Consider the following 26,887-nt stretch of genomic DNA (forward strand, 5'->3'; position numbering starts at 1 on the left):
AACGTACAGATTTCACTCTTGTGTGTGCAAATCAGTGACAGATTTTCTACTTGGAGAGTGAATTCTGGGTAAAAATTTTTTTGCAAACCATTGAAGCCACTCATCATGAAAGTGAACGTCAGACAGGAAGAAGCCCCACACTCTCTGCCTTTGGCGCTGTGACAATGATGGCCCCGCTATCACCACACCCAAGTGTCACAGACAGACTCACTTTAAAAAAGATGTGGAGAAAGGGGATCCCTCTTACACTGTTGGTGGGAATGCAAGTTGGTACAGCCACTTTGGAAAACAGTGTGCAGGTCCCTTAAAAAGTTAAAAATAGAGCCATCCTATGATCCAGCAATTGCACTCCTGGGTATTTACCCCAAAGATACAGACGTAGTGAAGAGAAGGGCCATATGCACCTCAATGTTCATAGCAGCATTGTCCACAATAGCTAAATTGTGGAAGGAGCCGAGATGCCCTTCAACAGATGACTGGATTATGAAGTTGTGGTCCATATATACAATGGAATATTACTCAGCCATTAGAAAGAACGATTACAGAACATTTGCAGCAACATGGATGGGACTGGAGATTATGCTAAGTGAAATAAGTCAAGCAGAGAAAGACAATTATCATATGGTTTCACTCATTTATGGATCATAGAAATAGCAGAAAGATCGGTAGGAGAAGGAAGGGAAGAATGAAGGGGGGTAAACAGAAGGGGGTATGAAGCATGAGAGACTATGGACTCTGGGAAACAAACTGAGGGCTTCAGAGGGGAAGGGGGTGGGGGATTGGGATAGGCCAGTGATGGGTAGTAAGGAGGGCACATATTGCATGGAGCACTGGATGTTATACGCAAATAATGAATCATGGAACATTACATCAAAAACTAAGGATGTACTGTATGGCGACTAACATAACATAATAAAAAATTATTATAAAAATAAATAAAGAAAAGGCCCACGAATAATCCTTTGCCTTATGAAGACTTCTGTTTCCATTCTACAGAACCAAATTATTTAAATAGAAAACCTAATGGACTCCACCCAGTTTTAAATTCCATCAAGCACCCATTTCAATTCTTTCCGCTTTGGAAGCATCTGAGTGAAGGACTATACCTGGCACTGTGAGCATCACCAGCGTGAACGAGACATGGCCCCAGCCCAAAAGGAGCACCTTTTCAATGCAGAATGGTAGAATGATGTGAGCACAAATAACGAAAATATGAGGAGATTTACTGATAAGCATTAACATAGAGGAAAGAGACAATAATTGTGTTTACAAAGATAAATTAATGCCTCATCAAGGAGATCACATTCTGAGATAGGTCTTGAAGGACAGGTAAGACTTCCAGGGGCGCCTGGGGGGCTCAGTCAGTTAAGCATCTGCCTCCAGCGCAGGTCATGACCTCAGGGTCCTAGGATCAAGCCTCTCATTGGGCTCCCAGCTCAGCAGAGAGTCTGTTTCTCCCTCTCCCTCTGCCCCCCACCTTGCCATGGTCTCTCTCTCTCTTTCTCAAATAAATAAATAAAATCTTTAAAAAAGAAAAGAAAAGACATCTTCCATAGCATACTGGAGGTGTAGCCAGGAAGAACTGAAGGTAGGCATTCTAGATGGACAAAAAGAAAAGAAAAATCTTAAGGACAAGGTCAGAGACAGATGCATAGCACGGCTGGAATAAAGAGTACTTTTGGGATGTGGGAAAAATAAGACTGAATAGACAGGTCAGCGTGAAATCTCAGAGGAGGACAGTGTCAGATAAGGACCTGGTCCTCTTGTGGAAGGAATGGGCCTCTGATGGACTTGGTGAAGGAGGGCTGGCATGAACAGAGGGGGTAATAACATCACCCTGACAACAAAGTTTACAAGGAAGAGAGAGGGGCAGAGGCAGGAAGCACGGACCAGGGAGAAGTTCTTACAACAGGCGGAATGAGGGCCAGAAGGACAACAGCAGGAATTGAACCGAGGGGTGGGTAAGAGAGACTCTGTGAAGGCACCCCACAGAGTGCATTTTTTATTTTTCAGTTATTTTTCATTTAACATGTCCATTTGGTTCCTTCTTATTTGAATTTTTTAATTGAGTCACTGGAGATTCACATGCAGTTGTATAAAGTAATACAGGGAAATCTCTTGCACACTTTGCCCAATTACCCCAAAGGTAATTTTTTACATAATTATAGTATAATCCCACAAGCAGGATGCCAACATTGATACAATCCACCAATCTTATGTCGCCCCAGTTTTAACCAAACTCCTCTGTGCGTCCGTGCACACGTGCGTACGCACCCACACATCATTTGGTTCTTTTTTATATCCTCATTTCTCTGAACTTTCTTTCTGCTTGTTTCAAGAGTATTAACCTTAATTCTTAAAGCATGGTTAATGTATTATTTAAAATCTTTATCTGTGTCATGTCTGTGTCCTGTCAGTGTTGGCCACATTTAATTGTCTTTTTCCTTGAGAGATGTTGAGATTCTCCTGGCTTTTCTATTTTGAGCAATTTTGGATTGTATCCTGTACATTTTGAATATTATGTTGTGGGACTCTGGTTTTATTTAAGTCCTACGGACAATGTTTATTGTTTTGTTTTCTTTTATGAAGGAGTCAACCCAATCCGGTTCAGGCTAGACATCCCTACCCAACTTCTGTAAAATGTAGTTCCAATGTTAGTTCAGTTTACAAATTAGCATATGGATTCACTCATTTATGAAACATAAGACGTAGGAAGATCAGTAGGAGAAGAAAGGGAAGAATGAAGGGGGGGATAAAAAGGAGGGGGAATGAAGCATGAGAGACTATGGACTCTGGGAAACAAACTGAGGGCTTTAGAGGGGAGGGGGGTGGGGGATCGGGATAGACTGGTGATGGGTAGTAAGGAGGGCACGTATTGCATGGTGCACTGGGCGTTATACGCAACTAATGAATCATGGAACACTACATCAAAAACTTGGGATGTTCTGTATGGTGACTAACATAACATAATAAAAAAATTTTTATTAAAAAAAAAAAAGCCTTTTTGGGATCTTTCTCCTATGATGTGCCATCTAGTAGTGCCTGGGACCTGGGCAGTGGTCGACCCCAGAGACCAAAGCCTGTGTTCAGATCCACGCATGCGCCACTGGACCGCGACCCCAGGAGCTCACACCCAGCATCTTGAGATCACGTTCTTGAGCTTCCTCCTCTCCATGGTCTCCCTGCTACCTTCTTGCTCCCGGAGACATCCCTTCCTGGTATCTGGGCAGGATGCCTAGGGTTGTTTCCCTGTTCTGTCATACAGTCTCCCAGGACTGGCTCTGCCCGTGGGAACAAGCAGTGAAAAAACACAAGACAAACTACTGGGGATTCCATCCATGCTCTTGGGACCACAGTTTCTCTGGTCAGAGAGAGGGTTCCCCTCCCGTGGGGCTTCAGGTGCCTCGCCATCTACCGCTTCTGTTGCACCACGCAGGACTGCCCAGGGACAGGCACGGGAATGAACCAAAGGGGGAAAAAAGCTATCATAAAAAAGGGGACTTCCTCCATCTTCTATCTAGTAGGGGACCCCTCCCCTGATCCTTAGACCAGAAATAGAGGGCTTCTCTTTGGGCTTGCTTTCCATAATGGCTGTGAACTTCTGGGTTTCAGGTTAAAAGGATACCATTTACAATTGCAACAAAAAGTATGAAGTATCTTAGAAACGGACCTAACAAAACTGGTACAAAAACAGCTGTAGAGAAAATTAGAAAATCTTATTGACATATTTTTAAGGGACCCAATTAAATAAAGCAATATTCCAAGCTTAGAGTGAACTGAACATTGGACATTGTAGACTGAACATTCTAAAGATGTCAGTTCTTCCCAAATTGACTTATAGTTTAAATGCAAAACCAATAAAGCTTTAGCAGATATTTTTTAAAGAAACTAAACAGCTTATTCTAAAATTTATATGGAAGTGTGATTTATAGCAATCCAAACAGGCAAGACACTGTTTAAGAATAAGGTAGGGAGCTTTCCTCTATAGCTATCCAGATTTATTGGTTAAAAACTATAGTAGTTAGGAAGTACAGACTGACACAGAGATACTCAAATAGCTCAATGGAAGAGAGCAGAAAGGCCAACCAATGCTTGGACAAAATCCTTGAATCACGGGAGAAAGCCTTTCTGCTTCAGCCACTGACAAGTTAGCGAGCACTTTCTGAGCACATATTTTGCCCCTATCTACTACTACAGTGAACACAAAAGTACAAAATACTCTGACGGTCCATTTCAAGGTTAAAATTTTGCTGAGAGGATAAGAGATCTGCACAAACGAAGCAATCAGAGGACGAGACCCAAACTAACAAATAATGTGAGTGCAGTGTGGATACAAGTGTACGATAAGGGTGGACAGAACGGAGACGTCAAAGGGATCTGGGTCCCCAGGGAAGTTTTCTTGGAAAAACAGCATCCAGATAAGCAGGTAAAGCACAGCGAGGGCCTCAAAAGGCCGAAATCAAATTGCTGCACTCAGAGAAATAGCATGAGACAAAGTATGGAGGGAAGAGTGAGGACAAGAACCCACAGTTCAGCTACGGAGGTCACCAGAGACCCCGTTATACACAGGAAGGACTCAGGCTGCCAGTTTAAAGAGTCAGGACTTCTGATTAAACAAGAAGTCACTGAAATCCTTGAGTAGGTGAGAAACATACATCTGGTTGCGTTTATAAGGATTTATTGGAGGTATAAAATCGAGCTTGGAGGTTAGATGAGGGGGTGATGAAGGTATGCAGGTGGTAAGAAAGAAAGAAAAGAAAGGAACAAGTGTAAAATAGTCTTGTCACGAATCAAAATCATAAACCATGCCTGACATTTAAAAACACGTAAGATGCAGATTTTATTGAATTCTAGTTCCAGAGTTACCTTAACAAAAAAATGTGAAGCACACTAAATATAAGGCCTTCTGCAAAGGAAATTAAAAAAAACCCTGAAGAAGAGATTTAACTTTCTGGTTTGACCTACCAGTGTTTACTTTTGACGTTACATGAGTTACATCAATTTTGTGGGACCTGATGAAAGGCACAGTTTTTCCAGAAGTGTGTGCTATATTCTTCCTTCGATCTTTTGCTTTACTTATCTTTGAAAGAGGTGCAAAAATACCTAAGGGAGGAATGGAGAGCTTGAGTTAGTGTTAAGCAATTAAAAGCATTTCAAATAAAGGGGCAAGTATAACCAGTTGGCAATATAAATCTTTAGGTTCTCTTTTAGTGCCTACCAGGTGACCTGTAGGGAAAGACAGGAAAAAAGTGATACACAGTACTTGCCCTCAGAGAGCTTACAATCCATCCGTCAAGACGAACAACACAGTAACTTCAGAATCACATAAAAGACGCATTATCAGGTATTAAGTGAAATTCAGGGAAAAGAGAAATGAGTGAAGGTAATAGTTTTCCATCATAGTAATTTCTGACTAAGCTATCGGCAATTGTAAATTTGTACAATCTTAGTGGGAGACAGAAATTCTAACCTAAGCCACTTAGTGGCATTAAATTATAAGAGGGGCGCCTGGGTGGCGCAGTCATTAAGCGTCTGCCTTCGGCTCAGGGCGTGATCCTGGCGTTATGGGATCGAGCCCCACGTCAGGCTCCTCTGCTGGGAGCCTGCTTCTTCCTCTCCCACTCCCCCTGCTTGTGTTCCCTCTCTCGCTGGCTGTCTCTCTCTCTGTCAAATAAATAAAATAAATAAATAAATTATAAGAAAATAGAGATGTGCACAAAAGTTACAAAGTTACACTTGTATGGTAGAAAGAAAAGATAGATTCCCAGAGCCAAAACAATTTCTAGTTTACTACCAAGACCAAATTACACTTCTGGAAACTAATTATGAAAAAATAATCTAAATGGAAGGAGAAGACTGTATACCTGAGTATGTCATCTTCGCGATATTATTCTAAGTAGGAGAAAACAAACACGTGGCAACAGGATGAATGAATGAAGTATACCCCTGAACTGTTACATCACCATCAGTAAGTAAAACAATAAAAATTGTAAAAAAAATACACAAAAGTATGAAAATTAAATCAAGAAAATAAAAATGAAATTATATATATGATTATATTATGACTGTATCTGAGAAAAGTTTTATGTGTGGATATAATACAGTAAAAAACCGAAAACCAAAACATATTGATGAGAACAGATTACTCTCCAATTACCTTAGAAATTTGTCATTACTGTCATAATAATGTTGTTCAATGAATGGTTTTTTTCTTAATCTGAGGAAAGTTACATGGCTTTTCTTTCAAGGTCTTAATAGAAAATTTCCACACAATAGTATTCCACATAACATCTTAAAAAGTACATGTTTAATTCCATGGCTTTGAAAGATTTCTATAGCATATAAAACCCCACCTAATATAAGTTCTCATTCTTCCTGTTTTTTTTTTTATGAAATAAATAATTTGGAAGAATCAAAACTAAATTTAGATCAATGACTGGCTACAACCAAAGCCCCAAGTACGTGCAGAATATGGGCTAAAGTTCTTAGTAACTCATGCTAATCAAAAAATCCGATGGGACTTTTCCTCAGATCTTGACATATAATCGTAAAGCTTAACTACAACAAACACAGAGGGAAGAACTATTTTTAAATAGAATAACACATTTCTAGAAACATGGCTTTTGTTTTACCACAACCCCTCCCAAAACTCCATCAAAATATTAGTAAGGAATAAAACAATATAAACTCTAAAGAAAAAAGAAAATGATAAAAAGGAGAAAAAAATACTAAAAGCTGCTACAGAGAGGAGGGAAAAAGTCAAACACGGAAGAAAGATTTTGCGACTTGCACACGGCAACACTGGAAGCTCAAGACAGTAGCTGACACACCAAGAGCCCAGGAGCCACATCCTGCCTGCCACCTCTTTTCAAGTCCTGCCAGCACCCACGTGTTTACACATGGTCTACAGCTGCTTCTTCACTACAAGAGGCTGCGTGGCCCTTGACGCCGAAAATACTTCCTCTGGCCTTTTACGGAAAAAGTTTGCCAAACTCCATCAGATGATGGAGTATCACCTTCTAAATACGAAGAGAATATGAGTTCCAGCCTGACATTCCCTGTCCATCAAACTATCCTAGGAAGGCTGAGGGTAGAAATAAACATAGTTTTAGAGTGGAAGGTTTCAAAAAATTTATCTCCTATGAGTCCTTTGTCAAAAAAACTACTAAAGGATGTGCTCCACCAAAACAAAGGAGTAAACCAAGAAATAAACTGAATTAGAATAATGAAGGCACCCAATCTTTCTCCTCAGAGTATAAAGTCAATAGAAAAAAAAAAAATTGGAAAACTGGAAAAATCAGAGGCACCTGGCTGACTCAGCCAGTAGAGCATGTGACTCTTAATCTCTGGGCTGTGAGTTCGAGCCCCATGTTGGATGTGGAGATTACTTAAAAATAAAAATCTTTTAGGGGCGCCTGGGTGACTTAGTCTGATAAGCATCTGCCTTCAGTTCAGGTCATAATCCCAGGGTCCTGGGATTGAACCTGGCATCGGGCTCCCTGCTCTGCTTCTCCCTCTGTCCCTCCCCACCCCTGACTTGTGCACACTCTCTCTCTCTCAAGTAAATAAAATCTTTAAAAAAAAAAAAAAAACCTTTATTTAAAAAAATAAAAATTGGAAAAATCAAGAGACATTCATATACATGTATTATTTTCAAATATAAATATTAATATCAGAAGATACAACTAAAGAAGTTGAAATAGTTCTTGCCTCTAAAGGGCAGGACTCAGGGTCAGGGGAGGGCAAGCAAGGGAAGGATTTAACTGATGTTTTTAATAAATCTTATGATTTGACTTATGTATTCACCTTGGTAATTATTAAAAGACATAAAAATGGTACTGCCAAGTATTAAAATTTATTATAAAAATTTTCATAACTGCTAAAACTTAGAAGCAACCAAGATATCCTTTAGTAGATGAATGGGTAAATAAACTGTAGTACACCCAGACAATGGACTATTATTCAGTGCTAAAAAGATATGAGCTATCAAGCCATGAAAAGACATGGAGGAAACTTAAATGCAAATTACAAAGTGAAAGAAGCCAGTCTGAAGAGGCCGGGTTCGTACGGCAGAATTGTAACGATACGATGTTCTGGAAAAGACAAAACTAAGAAGACAGTAAAAAGATCAGTGGCTTCTAGGGGCTGAGCGGGGAAGAGATTTATAGGCAGAGCACAGAGGATTCTCAGGGCAGTGACAATACTCTGTATGACACTGGAATGATAGAGACATGTCATTAAACACTTGTCCAAACCCACAAATGTCCACCACCAAGAGTGAACCCCAACGTAAACGATGGACTCTGGAATGATGATGAGTCAGTGTAGGTCTCTCTGTTTAAGAAATGTACCCTCCAGTGAAGGGACACTGATAGTGGGAGTGGCTCTGCATGCATGGGAACAGGGGAGACACAGGAAATCTCTGTATCTTCCTCTCAATTTTGTTTTGAACCCAAGCTGCTCTAAAAAAAAAGTCTTAAAAATTATAAAATTTCTAGAATTGAAAAAATCTAGTATGTCTGAGAATAACAGATCAGTTGAACAACATAATCCTGAAAGAGACTATAGCATTTATAAGAAATGTGTAATAAAGGAAGCCCAACAAGCCAAAGGAAAAATGATAGAGAGAGGGGGGAAAGAATCTGTTGCTGAGAAGAGACAAATTCTTTGGCTTCTCCTTAGTCAGGGCAACTCTCATTTTTCCATAATCCAACACATGATCCTTGCCCCCAAAACTCGCCTTTAAGCATGCGAAAGGGACAGAAGCAGGGTCCTGGGGGCATCCGGCCTTGTCCGCATCAAGCATCCCTCTCCTTGGGATGATGACATTTGGGGGGCAACATGCATTCAGTTACAAGCTAAGCATTTCCCACGAATCAGCCCTGTGCGTTGCTAGGAGTTTTGATCCTTGCCCTCAGTCTGCTTCACAGCTGCCAAAATGAGCTAACAGAGGAAAACTAAAATCAAATTCTTACTTCCACACAATTACCCAAATACATTCCAAATGGGTTCAATAATTTAGTGTAAAAAATTAAAACATTCAAAAGAATAAAATATAGTTTTAAATTAATCCTTGGATTAGAAAGAACTATCTAAGCCTAAAAGCAATGTTAAGAAATTATAAAGAGAAAGTCTTTTAACTACATAAAGCTCTATGCCAAACGATGCACATGAAGTTCAAAGGCAAATGACAAGGTGCGCAAAGTATCTGTGAACACTATAAAAGATTAATATCTTAAATATGTCTTTGTATCTCTAAAGTTTTTAAAAACACACTAATATCTCAATTATGTAATAAGCATGTAATACGAACAATTATTTCTCAGCAATTGCCAGGATAACACAAAAATACATATATTACAACAAAACATTTTAAGTGTTTTATTTCACCACAGAGAAATATGAATTCAAACATAGAAATTTTTACCCATCAAATTGGAAAGATTAAAGGCAATGGAGCCATTAAAAATCACATTTCCGAACAATATTTAATGAGTTGGAGAAAGTATAGTAGCATGTCAAGTAAAAATGCAAAATATATAGCTATATATAATCCAGATTTTGCAAAAAGAATTAAACAGAAGAAATATACAGGTAATTTTATTTTCTTCTTTTAACCTTTTTTATGTTTTTCAAACTTCATACAATAAATATTTTTATAAACAAAAAAATTAATAGACAAAAACTGATGCTCCGTTTTAAGTGGCTGACAAAAGGAAAAGGGTGATCTTGATAAATGTATAACAGCGAGCAAATAACCACCATTTGTTGAGGACTTACAGGGAATCAAGCGCTACTCAAGGTACTTTACACATTTATCAACACACTCAATCCTCATACAAACTCTAGAGGTATTATTAGCCCCATTTTATAGAAGACAAACTGAGGCATAAGAAGAGAATTCCGGTCACGCAGCTGGTAGGTAGAGAAGCCAATTCACACCCACGCAGTCAGACTCCGAGCAAGGACGTCGGCATTAGACCAGAGTGCCTTCCCGTGGGGCTGTAGCTGAAATACTGTGCAACCAGGGAAGTTAATGTTCTAGAAGACTATTTCATGACAAGGAAAAATATTCACGACGTAGCAAGTGACAAGTTTAATTCCATACGTTAAGGAGCATGTATGTGTGTACGTGTATGAGAGAGAGAAAGAATATGAATTTAAACAAACATGTCAGAAAGAGAAAGAATCCTCCCACCTCAGGAATACAGTTATAATGTTTGCTTCATTTGCTTTTCCAAGTTTTCAAGTTTTCAACCCCCAGAGTTCTGCACTTCTTGGATAACAAAGTCCCTCCCTCAGTCATGACAGCACCGTGAGCGGGATTTATGGGAGGTCCACGGAGCCGGATGTACTCCTGGTAAGACACCATCTCCCAATCGTTATACTGCTCACAGCAGGAAAAGGGCAGCCCCTTCATTAACTACACAGATAACCAGGAGAAAAGTTTTATTTAAAAACAATAGAAGAGTAGGGACGCCTGGGTGGCCCAGCTGGTTAAGCATCTGACGCTTGATTTCAGCTCAGGTCATGATCTCAGGGTCATGAGATCAAGCTCCACACTGGGCTCCCAGCTCTGCGAGGAGTCTGCTTGGGATTCTCTCTCTCCTCTCCCTCTGCCCCTCCCCCTGATCGTGCTCTCTTTCTCTAAATAAATAAATAAAATCTTTTTTATTTTTATTTTTTAAAGATTTTATTTATTTATTTGACAGAGAGAGAGACAGCCAGCGAGAGAGGGAACACAGGCAGGGGGAGTGGGAGAGGAAGAAGCAGGCTCCCAGCAGAGGAGCCCGATGTGGGGCTTGATCCCAGGACTCTGGGATCACGCCCTGAGCTGAAGGCAGACGCTTAACAACTGAGCCACCCAGGCGCCCCAAATAAAATCTTTTTAAAAAACAATAAATATAAAAATAAATAAATAAATCTGATTATCTTAAACTAATTTTCATTAAGTTAGTTAGTGTCTACCTTACCATATTTGGGGGCACATTTAAAGTACTGGATTTTGCCAACACTTCCATTGTTTTTTCCTTCTGGTTCATCCAACTCAATGCCAGCCCACTGCCCACTTGCAAATTCAGTTGTTCCACAAAATCTTAATGTTCCAACCTAAAGAAAACATAAATCAGGATAAATTTTGAAGACCATGAGTAATTTTAAATGCGCTGCTCTTGCAAATTTACCACTGAAGTTTTTAAAAACCATTCTCTCAAAGTAGACTTTAGAACAGGAATAATTACTAGGGATAAAAGAGGAATTATATAGCCATAAGAAGTCAATTCACCAAAAAGATGTAAGAATCCTAAATCTGTATGTACCTAACAACTGACTCTGGAAAATCTCCAAACATAAATGGAAATTTAAAAATATACTCCCAAGTAACCCATGGTGAAAGAGAAAATCACAAAGAAATTTAAAAACATTTTTAATTCAGTGAAAATGATAACAGAATATATAAAAATTTGTAGGATGCAGCAAAAGCAATGCTTAGAGGGAAATTTATAGCATTAAACACTTGTATTAGAAAAAGTCTCAAATCAATGATCTAAATTTCCATTTTAAGAAACTAGAAAGTGAAGACCCAAAGCAAGCAGAAGGAGAGAAACAATAAAGATAAGAAATAATGGGGCGCCTGAGTGGTTCAGTTGGTTAAGCATCTGCTTTCAGCTCAGGTCCTGATCTCAGGGTCCTGGGATGGAGCCCCACATCAGGCTCTCTGCTCAGCAGGGAGTCTGCTTCTCCCTCTCCCTCTGCCCTCTCCCCAGCTTTTGCTCACTCTCTTGTGCTCTCTTGCTCTCTCAATCTTAAATAAATAAATAAATAAATAAATAAATAAATAAATAAATAAATAAATAAAATCTTTTTTTTAAAAGATAAGAAATTAAGAACAGAAAAAGAATAGAGAAAAATCAATGAAACCAAAACTGATTCTTTGTAAGGATAAATAAGATTAATAAGCTTCTAGCTAGGGACCAAGGAAACAAAAGAGAGAGAAGACACATACTACAAACATCATGAATGAAAGCAGGACATCGTTACATTCCCTCAGTCATTTAAAAAATAGTAAGAAAATACTTTGAACAACCCTGTGCCTGTAAATTTAACAAATGAGATAAAATGTTCCAATTCCTTGAAAGATGCAAACTGTCAAAACTCAGACCTGCATTGTAGTTAAAACCTTCCAAAAAACAGAAACAACAACAACAAACCCTTAAGAACCTTATGGACTCACTGATGAAATCTACCAAAGAATTTAAAGGAAAAATAATCATCTCTACACAAACCTAGCATATAAAAGTGGAAGGATTAATTCTCAACTCATTCCTAGCATTACCTTAATACGAAAACCAAACACAAGGATCCTCAACAAAATAAGGGCAAATCAAATCCAGCAATATACAGGATCCAGCAATATACAGGATCCAGCAATATATAGCAAATCAAATCCAGCGTCATAACCAAGTAAGGGTTACCATGAGAAAGCAAGGCTAGTTCAACATTTGAGAATTAATCAATACAACTTATCACATCATCCACATATTAAAGGTGGAAGAAACTTACGCTCTCAACGTATGCAGAAAAAGCCTTTAGCAAATTTCAACATGATAATATTAAAAAAAAAAAACCTCTCAGCAAACAGGATTAGACAGGAACTTCCAGAACTTAATAAATTAAGATACCCACAAAATCTATAGCTAACGATTATACTTAATGATGAAAGGCTGACTGCTTTCTCCTTAATATTGGGAGCAGGACAAGTTTATCAACTCTTACTACCTCTACTCGTCATTATACTGAAGGCCCCAGGCAATGAAACTAGGCAAGAAAAAGAAATGAAAAGCATACACATTGGAAAGAAATAAAACTGTCTCTATTCACAGACAACATGATCGTTTACATATGATATCCCAAAGAATACACGTGCATACAAAGCCGATAGAATTAATAAATTTAGCAAGGTTACAGGATACATGGTCAACATTCAAAAATCAACTGTATTTCTATAGGAAATTTCCAAAACACCACCATTTACAATAGCACCAAAGATCATGAAAAACTTAAAATCTAACAAAGCACAGCAGTATCTAAGACATGCTTAAAACTACAACTGGCAAGGAAGAGGTCAAACTTTCATTATTTGCAGACAACATGATACTCTACATAGAAAACTCAAAAAAGACTCCACCAAAAAACCTGCTAGAACTCACACATGAATTCAGCACAGTCACACGATACACAACCAATGTGCAGAAATCTGCTGCATTTCTATACGCAAGTAATGAAGCAGCAGAAAAAGAAATCAAGGAATTGATCCCATTTGCAATTGCATCAAAAACTATTAATAAGATACCCAGGAATAAATCTAACTAAAGAAGTAAAAGCTCTGTACTCTGAAAACTATAGAATACCTATGAAAGAAACCGAAGAGGACACAAAGAAACGGAAAAGCATCCCATGCTCATGGATTAGAAGAACAAATATTGTTAAAATGTCTGTACTACCCAAAGCAATCTACATATCTAACGCAATCCCTACCACAATACCACCAGCATTTTTCACAGAGCTGGACCAAACAATCCTAAAATTTGTACAGAACCACAAAAGACCCCAAAGAGCCAAAGCAATTCTGAAAAAAGAAAAACAAAATGGGAGGAATCACAATTTCAGATTTCAAGCTACATTGCAAAGCTGTAGTCATCAAGATAGTATGGTACTGGCATAAAAACAGACACATAGATCAATGGAACCAGAATGGAGAACCCAGAAATAGACCCACAACTATATTGTCAACTAATCTTCGACAAAGCAGGAAAGCATATCTAATGGAAAAAAGACCATCCCTTCAACAAATGATGTTGCGGAAAACGGACAGCAAAATGCAGAAGAATGAAACCAGACCACGTTCTTACACCATACACAAAAATAAATTCAAAATGGATAAAAGACCTTAACATGAGACAGGAAACCAACAAAATCCTAGAGAACACAAGCAGAAATGTCTTTGACCTCAGCCATAGCAACTTCTTACTAGACACGTCACCACAGGCACGGGAAACAAAAGCAAAAATGAACTATTGGGGCTTCATCAGGATAAAAAGCTTCTGCACAGCAAAAGGAAATAATCAATGAAACTAAAAGGCAACCTTCAGAGTGGGAGAAGATATTTGCAAACAACATATCTGATAAAGGGCTAGTATCCAAAATCTATAAAGAACTTATTAAACTCAACACCCAAAAAACAAATAACACAGTTAAGAAACGAGCAGAAGACATGAATAGATACTTTTCCAAAGAAGACATGCAGATGGCTAACAGACACATGAAAAGATGCTCAACATCTCTCATCATCAGGGAAATGCAAATCAAAACCACAATGAGATACCACCTCACACCTGTCAGAAGGGCTAAAATCAACAACACAAGAAACAACAGGTGTTGGCGAGGATGCGGAGAAAGGGGAACCCTCTTGCACAGTTGGTGGGAACGCAAACTGGTGCAGCCACTCTGGAGAACAGTACAGAGGTTCCTCAAAAAGTTAAAAATAGAGTGAGCCTATGATCCAGCAATTGCACTGCTACATTTACCTAAATGATACAATAATACTGATTCAAAGGGATACATGCACCCTTATAGCAGCATTATCAACAATAGCCAAACTATGGAAAGAGCCCAAATGTCCATCGACTGATGAATGAATAAAGATGTGAGAGATATATATATGGAATATTACTCAGCCCTCAAAAAAAGAAATCTTGCCATTTGCAATAATGTAGATGGAGCTAGAGTGTATTATGCTAAGTGAAATAAGTCAGAAAAAGACAAATATCATATGATCTCACTCGTGGAATTTAAGAAAGAAAACAAATGAACATATGGGAAGGGGGAAAAGAAAGAAAGAAACAAGTCATTAGAAACTGCTTTTTTTAATGATTTTTTATTATATTATGTTAGTCACCATACAGTAAGTCATTAGAAACTCTTAATGATAGAGAACAAACTGAGGGTCGACGGAGAGAGGTGGATGGGGGATGGGCTAGATGGGGGATGGGCTTTAAGGAGGGCCCTTGTTATGATGACCACTGGGTGCTGTATATAAGTGATGAATCACTGAATTCTACTTCAGAAACCTATACTGCATTGCATGTTAACTACCTAAAATTTAAATAAATAAATGCTTAAAATTATAAAACTGATGAAACAAATCAAAAATCTACTAAATAGAGATATATTGCACTTGTGGTCTTTTTTATTTTACTTATTTATTTTAGAGAAAGAGAGCGAGCACGACCAGGGAGAGGGGATGAGGGAGAGGAAGAGAGAGAATCTCAAGCAGAGTCCATGCTGAGCACAGAGCCTGACATGTGGCTCAATCCCATGACCTTGAGATCATGACCTGAGCCGAAACCAAGAGTCGGCTACTTAACCAACTGAGCCACGCAGGCACCCCTATTGTGCTTGGGTTTTAAAGACTCCATATCTTGGGGCGCCTGGGTGGCTCAGGTGTTAAGCGTCTGCCTTCGGCTCAGGGCGTGATCCTGGCATCCTGGGATCCAGCCCCGCATCGGGCTCCTCCGCTGTGAGCCTGCTTCTTCCTCTCCCACGCCCCCTGCTTGTGTTCCCTCTCTCGGTGGCTGTCTCTATCCCTGTCAAATAAATAAATAAAATATTTAAAATATAATATAAATAAATAATATAAATAAATAAAGACTCCATATCTTTAAGGTATCTGCTCTCCTCAACTGACCTATATCAACTCGATTTCATTCAAAATCTCAGCAGGATTTTTTATAGGACTTGAAATCCATAGCTGATTCCACAATGTACATGGAAAGACAAAGAAACTTAAAAAAAAAAAAAACAACTGAGGGCCTAACAATATCTGATTGCAAGACTTACTATAAAGCTACAGCAATCATGACAGAGTAGTACTGAAGAAAGGGTAGTCATTGGATCAATGGGGTAGAATAAAATCCAGAAATGCACCCACACACCTAAGGTCAGATGACAAAGGGGCAAGGGCAATTCAAGAGAGAAAGAATAGTCTTTTCAAAATATGGTGCTGGAACAAATAGGTAATCAGACGCAAAAAAGAGAGAGAGAAACTCTATCTACACCTAGTATTCTATACAAAAGTTAACTCAAAATTAAATATAAAACTAAATGTAAAACCTAAAACTATAAACTTCTGGGAAAAGTCTATGTCCTATGACACTGTAGAAAATTTCTTAGCTATGCTAAACACATAATCCATATGAGAAAAAGTTGATAAAACGGACTTCATCAAAATGTCAAACTTCTACTCTTTGAAAGACATTCCTACGAGTATGAAAAGGCAAGCAACAGAGCGAGAGAGAGTGTAACGGAAGCAAGACCGGCCGTGAGACAATCAGGTTAAACCCAGCTGACTGGGGCATGCACACTCATTACACGTCTCTGCTTTCGTGTAGCCTCAAATTATCCAAAATAAAAACAGAATAACTCTTCTAAACATCCATTCTCAGACACAGGACAGGAATGGTGAAGAGGCTGAACATTAATCCCAAGTTTAAAAAAAAAAAAAAAAGCTAACAAATGCCTTAGGAGTATATTCTTTTGGAAGCTGGTAAATGTCATTCTCAACATAATTGTTTGTTTGGAGTTTACCTTCCTTTCTGAAGCAGTTTTCTCAGTAAATCAAACTTCCAGATTTTGGCATTTTTCTGAGAAACCCGTGTCACCCTCCCCACAAGCCCACCCAAATATTTACACACAACTGTGTTAGGAAACAGGAACTCCCTGTTCCATTCTCCATACCCAGCTCCCTATTAACCCCAAAGTTAAAGAAAACGAAACAGCCCTTCCCTATGAGGTATTAAAAAACAGAGAATAGATGGCAGCAAGACAGTGCCATAGGACACTGAGGCTTTGGAGAAAAAGGCATCGGAGCGTCTTCAATAGGCCAAGGTAGGTGGGGGGCGGGGGGGTCCTCTTTTCCACATACATTTTTATTATGAGGTTGAACTAATATCTAAGATTTCCCTGTTTATAGGATCCCAAGGCCAAACATCCATGAATGGCAGAGTCTCAGTGCTCCGTTACTGCCGGGTAGTTGTAGTGGGAAAAACCCACTGAGGGCGGCAGGGGGGCTGCAAGGAACCCCCCAGGCTCAGCGATGTCCCAGCCGCGCCTCCAAATGCACTCAGCAGCCCTACTGGACTCCACTCTCCCCACCCCCACGGAGAGGCCTTCGTTATTCCGTCCAAGGAGTTTATGTTCTTAGGTCACACTTCATAGCAAGCGTGCCTCTCAGTCTCACCGTTTCCATTAAGTCTGTTTCTATTCACACACTGCGCTGTTTTTAAAAACTCAAGACTCTGGCCACACCGTGCGGCTGCAGCCGTGATGCCCGGGCCACGCACACTGCGACCTCGGTCACGGCTTCAGAGACGGCGGTCACTCCCCGTACCTTCTGTCCTGCGATAACGACGCGATCCCCCAACTTCAGACCGAGGGACGCGAGCATCGCCTTGCTAGTGGCACGGTCACCGTTTGGAAGCAGGGGCTTTGGAAGGTCACACGACAGGGGCGCTGCGTCTAACAGCATCTGCTTGATTTCTTTAGCGGTCGCTGCGGCATCGGCCATCTCCAGCGGCATTTCCACTGGGTCCGGCACGACATCAGCAGGGATCTGTCCTTTGTCGTTCTGCAAATATGAAGAACACCTTCAGTGCACATCGCTTACGGTCCTACACAGTCATACACAATTAGGTTTAAAAATAACAGTGAAAAAAACTTCAGTTCAAGGCCTTCATCGTGTATTTAGACTCACTATTTACTGCACACCCGCTACGTGCCAGACGCCCTTCTACACATCACTGACCCCGGGGTGAAGAGAAAAAGCCCTGCCCGCAGAAAGCACACCTGCTGGAGTGAGACAGACCGCACACGACAAGTAAAAGACGTGATATATCAAAGGGTAAAAAGCGGCAGAGAGAAAAACAATTCCGGGAAGGGAAGGGGAGAATTCCGGGAAGGGAAGGGGAGAATCCCGGGAAGGGAAGGGGAGAATTCCGGGAAGGGAAGGGGAGAATTCCGGGAAGGGAAGAGGAGAATCCCGGGAAGGGAAGGGGAGAATTCCGGGAAGGGAAGGGGAGAATCCCGGGAAGGGAAGGGGAGAATTCCGGGAAGGGAAGGGGAGAATCCCGGGAAGGGAAGGGGAGAATTCCGGGAAGGGAAGGGGAGAATCCCGGGAGGGGGACGTCTATGCCCGCAGCGCGGCCGGGAACGGGGCACAGGCCCGAGGAGACGGGGAGCAGCACGCAGGCCAGCTGCTCCGGGAAGGCGGCCCCGGCTCGGGGAGGCGCCGGCGCTGAGCTCGTGAGCAGACCGCAGGCCGGGCCGCGCAGGTTTAGACCCCAGATCGGAGATTCCGCCGCCTCGGCCGTGTGACCTAACCCATCCTGCCCACTCGTGGAGTGACTCCCATTTCAGGAATAGAAACTACAGTTTCAACACTTCTAAAATGTGTGCTATCATCAAGATAACAGCTCTGGTCTCACTGTAAAGGAGAGACTGCTTCCTTGGATTTAATCCCGCAACAAGATAAAATGGTCAGTTACAAGCCCACTAACATTTGCATGGTGTTTATATAACCAAATCCTATCATAGAAATTGTCTCATTTGATTCTCATATCAAGAAAAAGCTTATGAACACAACAGATAAAAATCCATACCGAGTGTATATATTGCAGAAGAGATAATAACCAACTAAGCGAGTAAAATATCACTATCATTTCCAGTTTGCCAATTAAGGAAATTCAGCAAGAAAAGGTTAATGACTCCTTCAAAGCGATTCACAGGATTCCTGGAAGAGGGGACAACTGAAGCCAAGTCCAGGACTCACTACACTCAGCCTCTCTCCTACTGAGGGCTATCCTTCCCTCAAACACAGGATCTCTCTCCAAAGTTCCCTAACCAAAAACCTTAGGTGGTATGAGAAAGTTTCCAGACTGTAATCTTCTTTTAATGTGATGAATCGAGATTCTTTTGCCAAGAAACTTCTTTTCCTTGTCTTCTCTGCTGATAATGACCTTTAATTGCTCCGTATGGGTGAAAGAATGAGGCTTTCAGAACACGCTTAGTTTGCAAGTGCCTCACAGTTTTTGTTTTAAAATTCAAGTCATTTTGGTCCTAAGTAAAAATAAGGCAGGGAGACATGTTATCAAATTTCTGGGACGGTGATGGGACTGTTAAAGAATTTCAGATTTCAGGGACGCCTGGGTGGCTCAGCCGTTCAGCGTCTGCCTTCGGCTCACGTCATGATCCCAGGGTCTTGGGATCGAGCCCCGCATCGGGCTCCCTGCTTGGTGGGAAGCCTGCTTCTCCCTCTCCCACTCCCCCTGCTTGTGTTCCCTCTCTCGCTGTCTCTCCCTGTCAAATAAATAAAATCTTTTTAAAAAATTTAAAAAAAATAATTTCAGATTTCAAAGAAAATATACAAAATATAATAAAGGTATGCATAGAACTAATATGTACTCTTGATAAAAAGAGGGGAAGTTTTTTTTAAACCTTGTACTGATAAGTTGTAAGCTTGTATTAACAAGGACTATTTTACCTTAGGTTTTTTAAGTCCTCACCTTTCTAGAACAAGTCACACACTTAATTCCTATGAAATTTGGCAACTAAAGCTTCTGTTAAAAAAAATAGTAATAATAAAATAAAAACACTGATGATGTCATGCTGACATAAGAAGGCTTGCTCGTGATTAATTACAGAATTCCATTTTCTTCTAAAATTGTGGTTATCAGAGTATGAGCCAAGAGCTACTGCTGACCCACATGTTGGCTGTTTTTTTTTTTAACCTTCAAAATACAACAATCTGTCATTGCTTCTGGCTTGAATCAAATTTACCTCAGTGGCACGCCTCACTGCATTTTACTAAATTCAAAATAGCCTCTCCACGAAGAAGGCTCTGTCAACAGCCTACTAGGAAAAGCAAAAATGTATCACCTTTGCATTCCAGGCAACTGGGGGAATCATCTCCTAGCCATGGTCAATGCTACTCTCCTGTGTCCCTAAAAGGCTTTTCGTACCTCTCTCCTCTAACTGGTTAGTTCTTAACTATGTTTAAGGGCTCAATGTCACCTTTGCCAGAAAGGCTTAGAGAGATACCCCTCGTCTGTGACCTCATGGCACTCTGTGCCCACCCCCACATCGTAACCCACTGAATGCCAACAGCTACAGTAAAATTACTGTCCATCTTCCCCTCTACACTATGTTCTCTTTGGGGACGAAGACTTTGATTTATTGTGTTCTCCCCAAGCCCAAGAAACAATAGGGAAGGAGGTAGGGGCAGATAGGGGAAGGAAAGAGGGGAGAAGGGTTAATTAACTAATGAAGGGTTAATTAACTAATGAAGGGTTAATTAACTAATTCCCTTCCTTCAAGGGAAGGCCCAAACCCAATTAAGAATCCCTGCCAGAGCAGGTTACTGCTATTAATATTAAGGAAAAAAACATCAAGAGCCACTCTGTAAAGACAATAAAATATCAAAAGACTTGAAGATTATGAAATGCAATCCTGTGTGTTAACTTTGTAAATTTACTAATTTACATGATTATCATGAAAAAATCCATTTTTCCTTTAATTTTATTTTTAAAGGTTTACTGCACTCCTAAATGTGCATTTTTTAAAATTTTCTCAAATAAAATTTCTTTCCAAAAGAATTTAAACTATGATTTAATATAGAAACACCACTTTACCATATGCATTTTAATTTGATAGTTAACTTTTTGTAAACATATCAAAAAACTAAATGAAAGACACTTAAACTCAAACATGATGACACATTAAGGAACATTTGACCTCACTGGATGAAAGGAATTTTTACAGAGCTTATCAATGTAAGGGGACTGGAATTCACTGCTATGCCCTATATTTATTTGAGATAAAGTTGATCACCATTACTCTTTATCTGCAGCACAAATCCTTTCCTTCTATGAGTTCTGTAACAACACCCAGATTGAACTCTTTACTGGAAGATAATGTCAGACCTTTTAACTCTTACATTTTCAACTGTAATTTAACCTCTTACCCTAAATGCAGGATTTGCCCCGTGCTCCAGCAAGCATCTCACAGTACTTGCACACAAGTTATAAGCAGCAATGTGCAGAGCTGTTCCAAAATTAAAGTCACTGCAAGTGGCATCTACATCTGCAATGAAACACCACAAGTATATTAGCTAAAAATTTAAATGTAGCTATTTTAATATAAAAGGAGACAGGTGGGATTTTTTTTTCCAGTTGGGGTGGGGAGGGAGAACTTTATTAAGCCATTTTTGAGACTTAAACCCATCCACGAGAAGCACCATTTCACGACGGAACCAAATCTTCATATTACAATCTGGTTACCCAATTATTTTTTTAGTACAATAAAATCTCATTATAACATGGACTGGTGTTATCATAGATTTTCCAACCACGACAAACTAAACTATATTTAAAAGAAATTAATGGTAATAATTCACATTTGTGAAAGTAACAATCTTAACACAATCACTCTTAACCTCTTGCATGTATGTTGTGACAGCTACAGTAAGGTAGTAAGGTTCGGGTCAGGAACCAGCAAACTATGGCCCATGGGCAAACACAACTCACCATCCGCTTGTAGAAATAAAGTTTTTTTGGAACATAGCCACAGGCATTTATTTACATATTCTCTATGGCTAGCTTCCTGCCATAACTGCAAAATCAAGTCGCTGCAGTGGTCCACCAGGCCTACAGTATTTCCTATCTGGCCGTTCACATAAAAAGCAGTAGGTAAAACAACACAGAATTTCCAAATCAGGAATAAGTTAAAGACTAATTAAATATATAAATGCTTACAAATCATATTCATTCATAATACTTTATTCAACAAATGACTTAGGACTTCATGATAGGGAAGAAGAATCTTGCAATTCTAAGGACATTTTAATAACTTTCAATAAAGCACCATGATGCTATACTTAGACACACGAAATCTTCCAGATTTGGGAATCCCATTTTGCATGTTTTCTATAACAAGAGTTTAATATATCTGGTTCTACTAATCCTACCTTAATCTAAACCACACTGCCCCACATGTCTTATCTACAATTGCAGACAACTAAAACATGCTCAGGACAAACCTTCCTGAGTTATTAAAGACACTGTACTATCCAAAGAGGCTTTCTTCCTAAGATCAACCAAAATTAAAAGGCCAAAGCTAAAGATAAAATGGATGATTGTACAAAGCAGAGTGACAAACAAACACACTGGGAAATTTAGCTACTGAATCTCTAAAGCAAGTTTTCTGTGAATGCGGAAAACACCATATGCCGCTCACCTTTCACTTAGAGTAATACTATCGCATTTGCTCTCATCTTGTTCTCAATAGAAAACTGACCCACGGAGAGGACCAGAGAGAAAGTCAAAATACCGGCACTGTAATATAGTCAGTCATCAAATTTAGGATATCGCCATCAAAATAGGAAGGGGGAAAAAAAAAAACACCTGAATTTGTATCCTTCTTTAATCAGAGAATTTCAGAAGCAAATGCCATCTAAAATGCTCTTTATGATTTCAGTGCTTAGCTCTGAAAGCTTTATTGTTCTATTGCTGGCTACTCAAGACAAAAGAATTATATAGCACATAGATTCAATTACACTTTATAAAACCCACGTTATACTGGGGAATTTGGGGGGTTATAAAAAACCGAGAGCACGCCGTTTTATTTTGTATCTCTTTGTACTAAGGCTTTTGCTTAATGACAGCAATTAATCTTCAATAAAGACATATTAAACTACTCCGGCAAAAGAAAAATGGGGTAAGAGGTCATATGGAACAAGATGGATTAGAAGCAGAAATTTCTCTGAATGTTAATTTTTATGCCATTAATAAAGTGTCCAACTAATAACATCTAATGGTGATCTTACAGTACTTGCCTTTTGGTTTAGATGTCTTCAAAATCACCTTTATAAGCTCAGGGACATCAAAATAAGCAGCATAATGCAAAGCATTCATATTTGTCCAGCGACTCCGTAAACTAACATCTGCTCCCAGATCAATAAGTTGAGTTGCAAATTTTACAGCTGTATCAACATCACCTAAAGAAAGTTTTCTAAATTATTTTTCTTCAGTACAAACTGAAGTTCCAGTGGATGGCTATCTACTACCTTACTTAAAAAGCCCAAGCAAACAGCATACTGAATCTACGTATACACCTCAAAAATTTCACTTACAAGGAATTTGTTCTAAAAAAAAAATCATATTCAGAGATATGGATAAACACTTAGCTGTAAAGATGTTCATCACAGCACTTTTTACTATTAATAAAACTTTGAAACTAAACTACTTTATAAATAAACATGACTACTTTATTCTCAAATAAAATTCTAAAAGTACAGTAATATGAAATTGGTTAAATAAATCATGAGTCATCCACATACTGGAATACTATAAAGCCATTAAAAGCAATGCCCTAGACCAGTGCTGCTCAGTGTGTTCTGTGGACCACTACCAGTCCCAAACTGTCATTGCCCTGTCCTTTTGATAACCCTCTTATTTTTTCTGATGCAATCATTTCTTCAGAATATATTAATTTAAATGTAATTTTATGCCTTTTGAAAAATAATTGTTTCATTTTTCTATTATAATTTCGTTTGGTTTTTGTCTTCTTTTTTTTACAAAAGGAATTAGTCCATGATGGATTATAAGGAAAAAAGTCTTTCACCATCAACAGCTTAAGAAGCATATATCAGACTACTGAAACAGGGAGAGATATCCACAATATATAGTTAATAAGAGGCAGGTTTACATAGTGGTAAAGCACAGAACGCCAATCTGGGAAAATAGGTGTATATGTTATCTATACAGGAATACTCCTTAGGCCTAAAGACTGGGATCTGTGAGGATTGGGATGCTTGGAAAACAGCTTGGATTGTCTAACCTTGCTGTAATCTCTCAGGAATGTTCTAGGGTGTCATCATTACTCTCACCTAGTGAGAACGCAGCCATGAAGCCTGCTCTAGAAAAGCTGGGAGGTATCAGGAGACTATAAAGACCCCCACCCCTGAGAAAAGAAAGGGAAGGGAACAAGGTTTTGGGGAGGATCCAACGGAATGCTTACCTGCTCAGGGACATTATTATCATCAGCTAGGTGCCCTCGCAGGGACTCTGGTTGCATAACATAGCTTATACGAACACAAATACAGATGTCTCAAGCCACTAGCAGATTCTCCACACACTTACCGATACCATGAGCTCCAGATTTGCAAGTGTAATGTAAAAGAGTCATATCCGTCAGTCCATCTCTGTCATTCACATTGCAGCCTCTCTTAAGAATCTGAAGAAGCCAAGGAAGATATGTCAACATGATGACTGAAATGCTGAGAACCAAGTTAGACCATCCTATCAGAATTAGTTCTCAATAAAATGAGTAGCTAGAACAGGGATAAATTTTAAATTCTGCATCCAATAGCAATAATGAAAATAATCTGTCACCAGACTGAAGGAAATTCTTAAAGACTATTCCAAGGTAATCTGGCACTCCCAATATGTCCCTTAACCTCTCAAAGGATAAACAAAATGTTCTTTCTAATGGGTGTAATGGTATTTGAAAAAATACATAAGCGCTCTCTTCTTACCACATGACAATATGCAGGTCAAAAAAACTAATTATTCTTTCTTACCTCCTTCAAAGAATCAAATTATTTTTGAAAACTATGTGTAAGCCTCGATCTTTACCAGACCACCCAAAAGTATGAATAAAACACGTTGGTAATCAAATCTCCTCATGAAATGTATTTTTTAAAGTCTACAAAATTAATGTATACGAAGAAAGGAAGTATGGAAAATGCCTGCTGCCACCTAGAGTGCTAACATCGGAACTCCAGCCGTAAGCAAGAGAGGAGCACGAGGGAACTGTGGAAAGAAGGTACAATACCGACTCAACTGCCCCACGCACAGCCTGGGGATACAAAGAACAAACATCAGAATCTCTGAAAGGTTTTTCATTTATCACCACCTTTCCATTCAGATGGTGGGCTTGCGGGGGCAGGGCGGGGGGGAAGCATCTATACAATTAACAATCCTAACAATGCAAAATGTACAATGGAAGAATTCCTTACCTCATTTCCAATAATGTCAATGTTTTGCTGGACCTGAGGAACCCACTGTCTTAAAATGGCAAATAATTCTGATACAGAAGTTTTAGGATCAAAGAGAATTTCCTGGCATGATGTATCATTAGGATCAAAGAAAGAAAACTCTGTTTGAAATAAAACAAAAAAAAGGGTAAATTAAATTTATTAAAAGTGCCAAATAAATATATTGAAAATAATAAACAATAAGACCAGGGCTCAAAAGATACAGATATTTTGATACAGAAGGAGTAGGTTTACGTTAAGCTATTTTCATAACCAAAGTCAAGAGAGCCAAAATGTATGCAGCATTCCTGAATTGTGGGAACGCGATTTCTGTGCATCGTACCACATTTTATTACAGACAGAACAAAAAATGTGAGCGCACCCATCTCAAACCTTGAATTTTCCAATAACTACTTCTAAGGCACAGAAAATCTGTCAAATTTTATAAATATTTTCAGCTCTCACAACATAAATATATCACAAAGAATAGATTCACATCTATAATTAAAACACACATAAAAAGGGAAAAATGCCAAAATATCAACTGGTGTGCAATTTTATATATTCTTTTCACTTCTCTGTATTTACCTAATTTTCTATAAGAAACAGGCATTACTCTCTACCCTCTGAAGAGGCATGAGGAGAACTGTCACGCCAACCCATAAGGGACCAATACCTGGCGATGCAGAAGCCAAACTTTGGGCCAGAGTGACTGGGTGATTTGGGAATATGTATTAGTAAAAACGTGGAATACTAGCAAAATTGAACGTGATCGAAATACCTCTTAAAACTTCTCCAAGATTCATAGAAAACTTTGGTCAGCCTATGGCTAGAGAAGAGAATGGAAGAAAATCTGATTCTACTGTCTTGAACAATCCAAAAAAAAGGGGAGAGGGGGCAAGGAATCTAAAAAACCAGAAGCATCTAAAGAAGGAGAGCATTAGAGAACCAACATTTGCTGAGTACGTACAACTTACCAAACACTTTCCAAGTCAAGTCCTCACAAACACCCTACTTGGGAGGTACTATTACTCTCATCTTGCGGGTAAAGAAACCAAAGCTCAGACTAAATAATACTTGTTCCAAGTCACACAACTAGTAAGCGGCACATCGTGGGTAGAAAACCAGATCTGTAAGCAAAGTCTATCTTCTTTCCTCTATTGTGCTGCCTCTGTAAGAGAATCACTATTGAAGTCAGCTTCTAACAGCTACATGAGTAGCAGGAGTCATGTTTGCATGTTTGCATTTTTCTATATCTTCCAAAATTAGACTATGTACACATAATTCATACTTTCAGAATCAGGATAACTAAAAGGTGAGTGGAAAAGCAGAAAACCAAGGATGTGTATAAAAGGAGAGCACCATCAGGAGAGAATCAGAAAGACTAAAACTAGAATGAGATACTATCTAGAATCTTAGACAACAGAATGGCCCTCTAGGTTCAGAAAGGAAGACTCAGAAAAGAACTGGTATCCAACAGAGAGAAGCACCTTGCATGGTTTCTTGAACGTAGATTCAGGTAAGTTTCTTATAAATAGCAGTTGACTAGATGGGGTGGGGGTGGGGGTATCTAACTGATTATCTGTTCAATAAATATTTATGGATCAGTCCCTTTTCTAAACATTGGGCATTGATAGTAGAGAAATTTCTAAATATATACCTAGAGACTTTTTTGCATGTGTCCACAGGAGACATGTTCAAGAATTCTTATTCTAGCATTAATCATAATGGCAAAAAAGCTGG

The 26,887-nt window shown here is 39.2% G+C and overlaps 1 protein-coding gene across 3 annotated transcripts in view; it reads right to left on the reverse strand.

Annotated features, from left to right (window-relative positions):
• CLIP4 (CAP-Gly domain containing linker protein family member 4) overlaps positions 1–26,887 on the reverse strand; it is a 66,789-nt gene that overhangs the window by 26,898 nt on the left and 13,004 nt on the right. For 2 of the 3 annotated variants that reach the window (XM_045809149.2, XM_045809148.2), the window contains exons 3-9: positions 25,127–25,266; positions 24,249–24,342; positions 22,943–23,104; positions 21,074–21,192; positions 17,447–17,683; positions 10,974–11,109; positions 4,966–5,103 (exon numbers count right to left, since the gene is read on the reverse strand). In XM_045809149.2, the coding sequence (XP_045665105.2) occupies positions 4,966–5,103; positions 10,974–11,109; positions 17,447–17,683; positions 21,074–21,192; positions 22,943–23,104; positions 24,249–24,342; positions 25,127–25,266 (1,026 nt within the window). The remainder of the gene's footprint in view (positions 1–4,965; positions 5,104–10,973; positions 11,110–17,446; positions 17,684–21,073; positions 21,193–22,942; positions 23,105–24,248; positions 24,343–25,126; positions 25,267–26,887) is intronic. The other variant, XM_045809150.2, reaches the window with a different exon arrangement.

Source organism: Ursus americanus, chromosome 7 (assembly GCF_024610735.1).
Source record: "Ursus americanus isolate L20-20 chromosome 7, mUrsAme1.1.p, whole genome shotgun sequence".
NCBI classification, from domain to species: Eukaryota; Metazoa; Chordata; class Mammalia; order Carnivora; family Ursidae; genus Ursus; species Ursus americanus.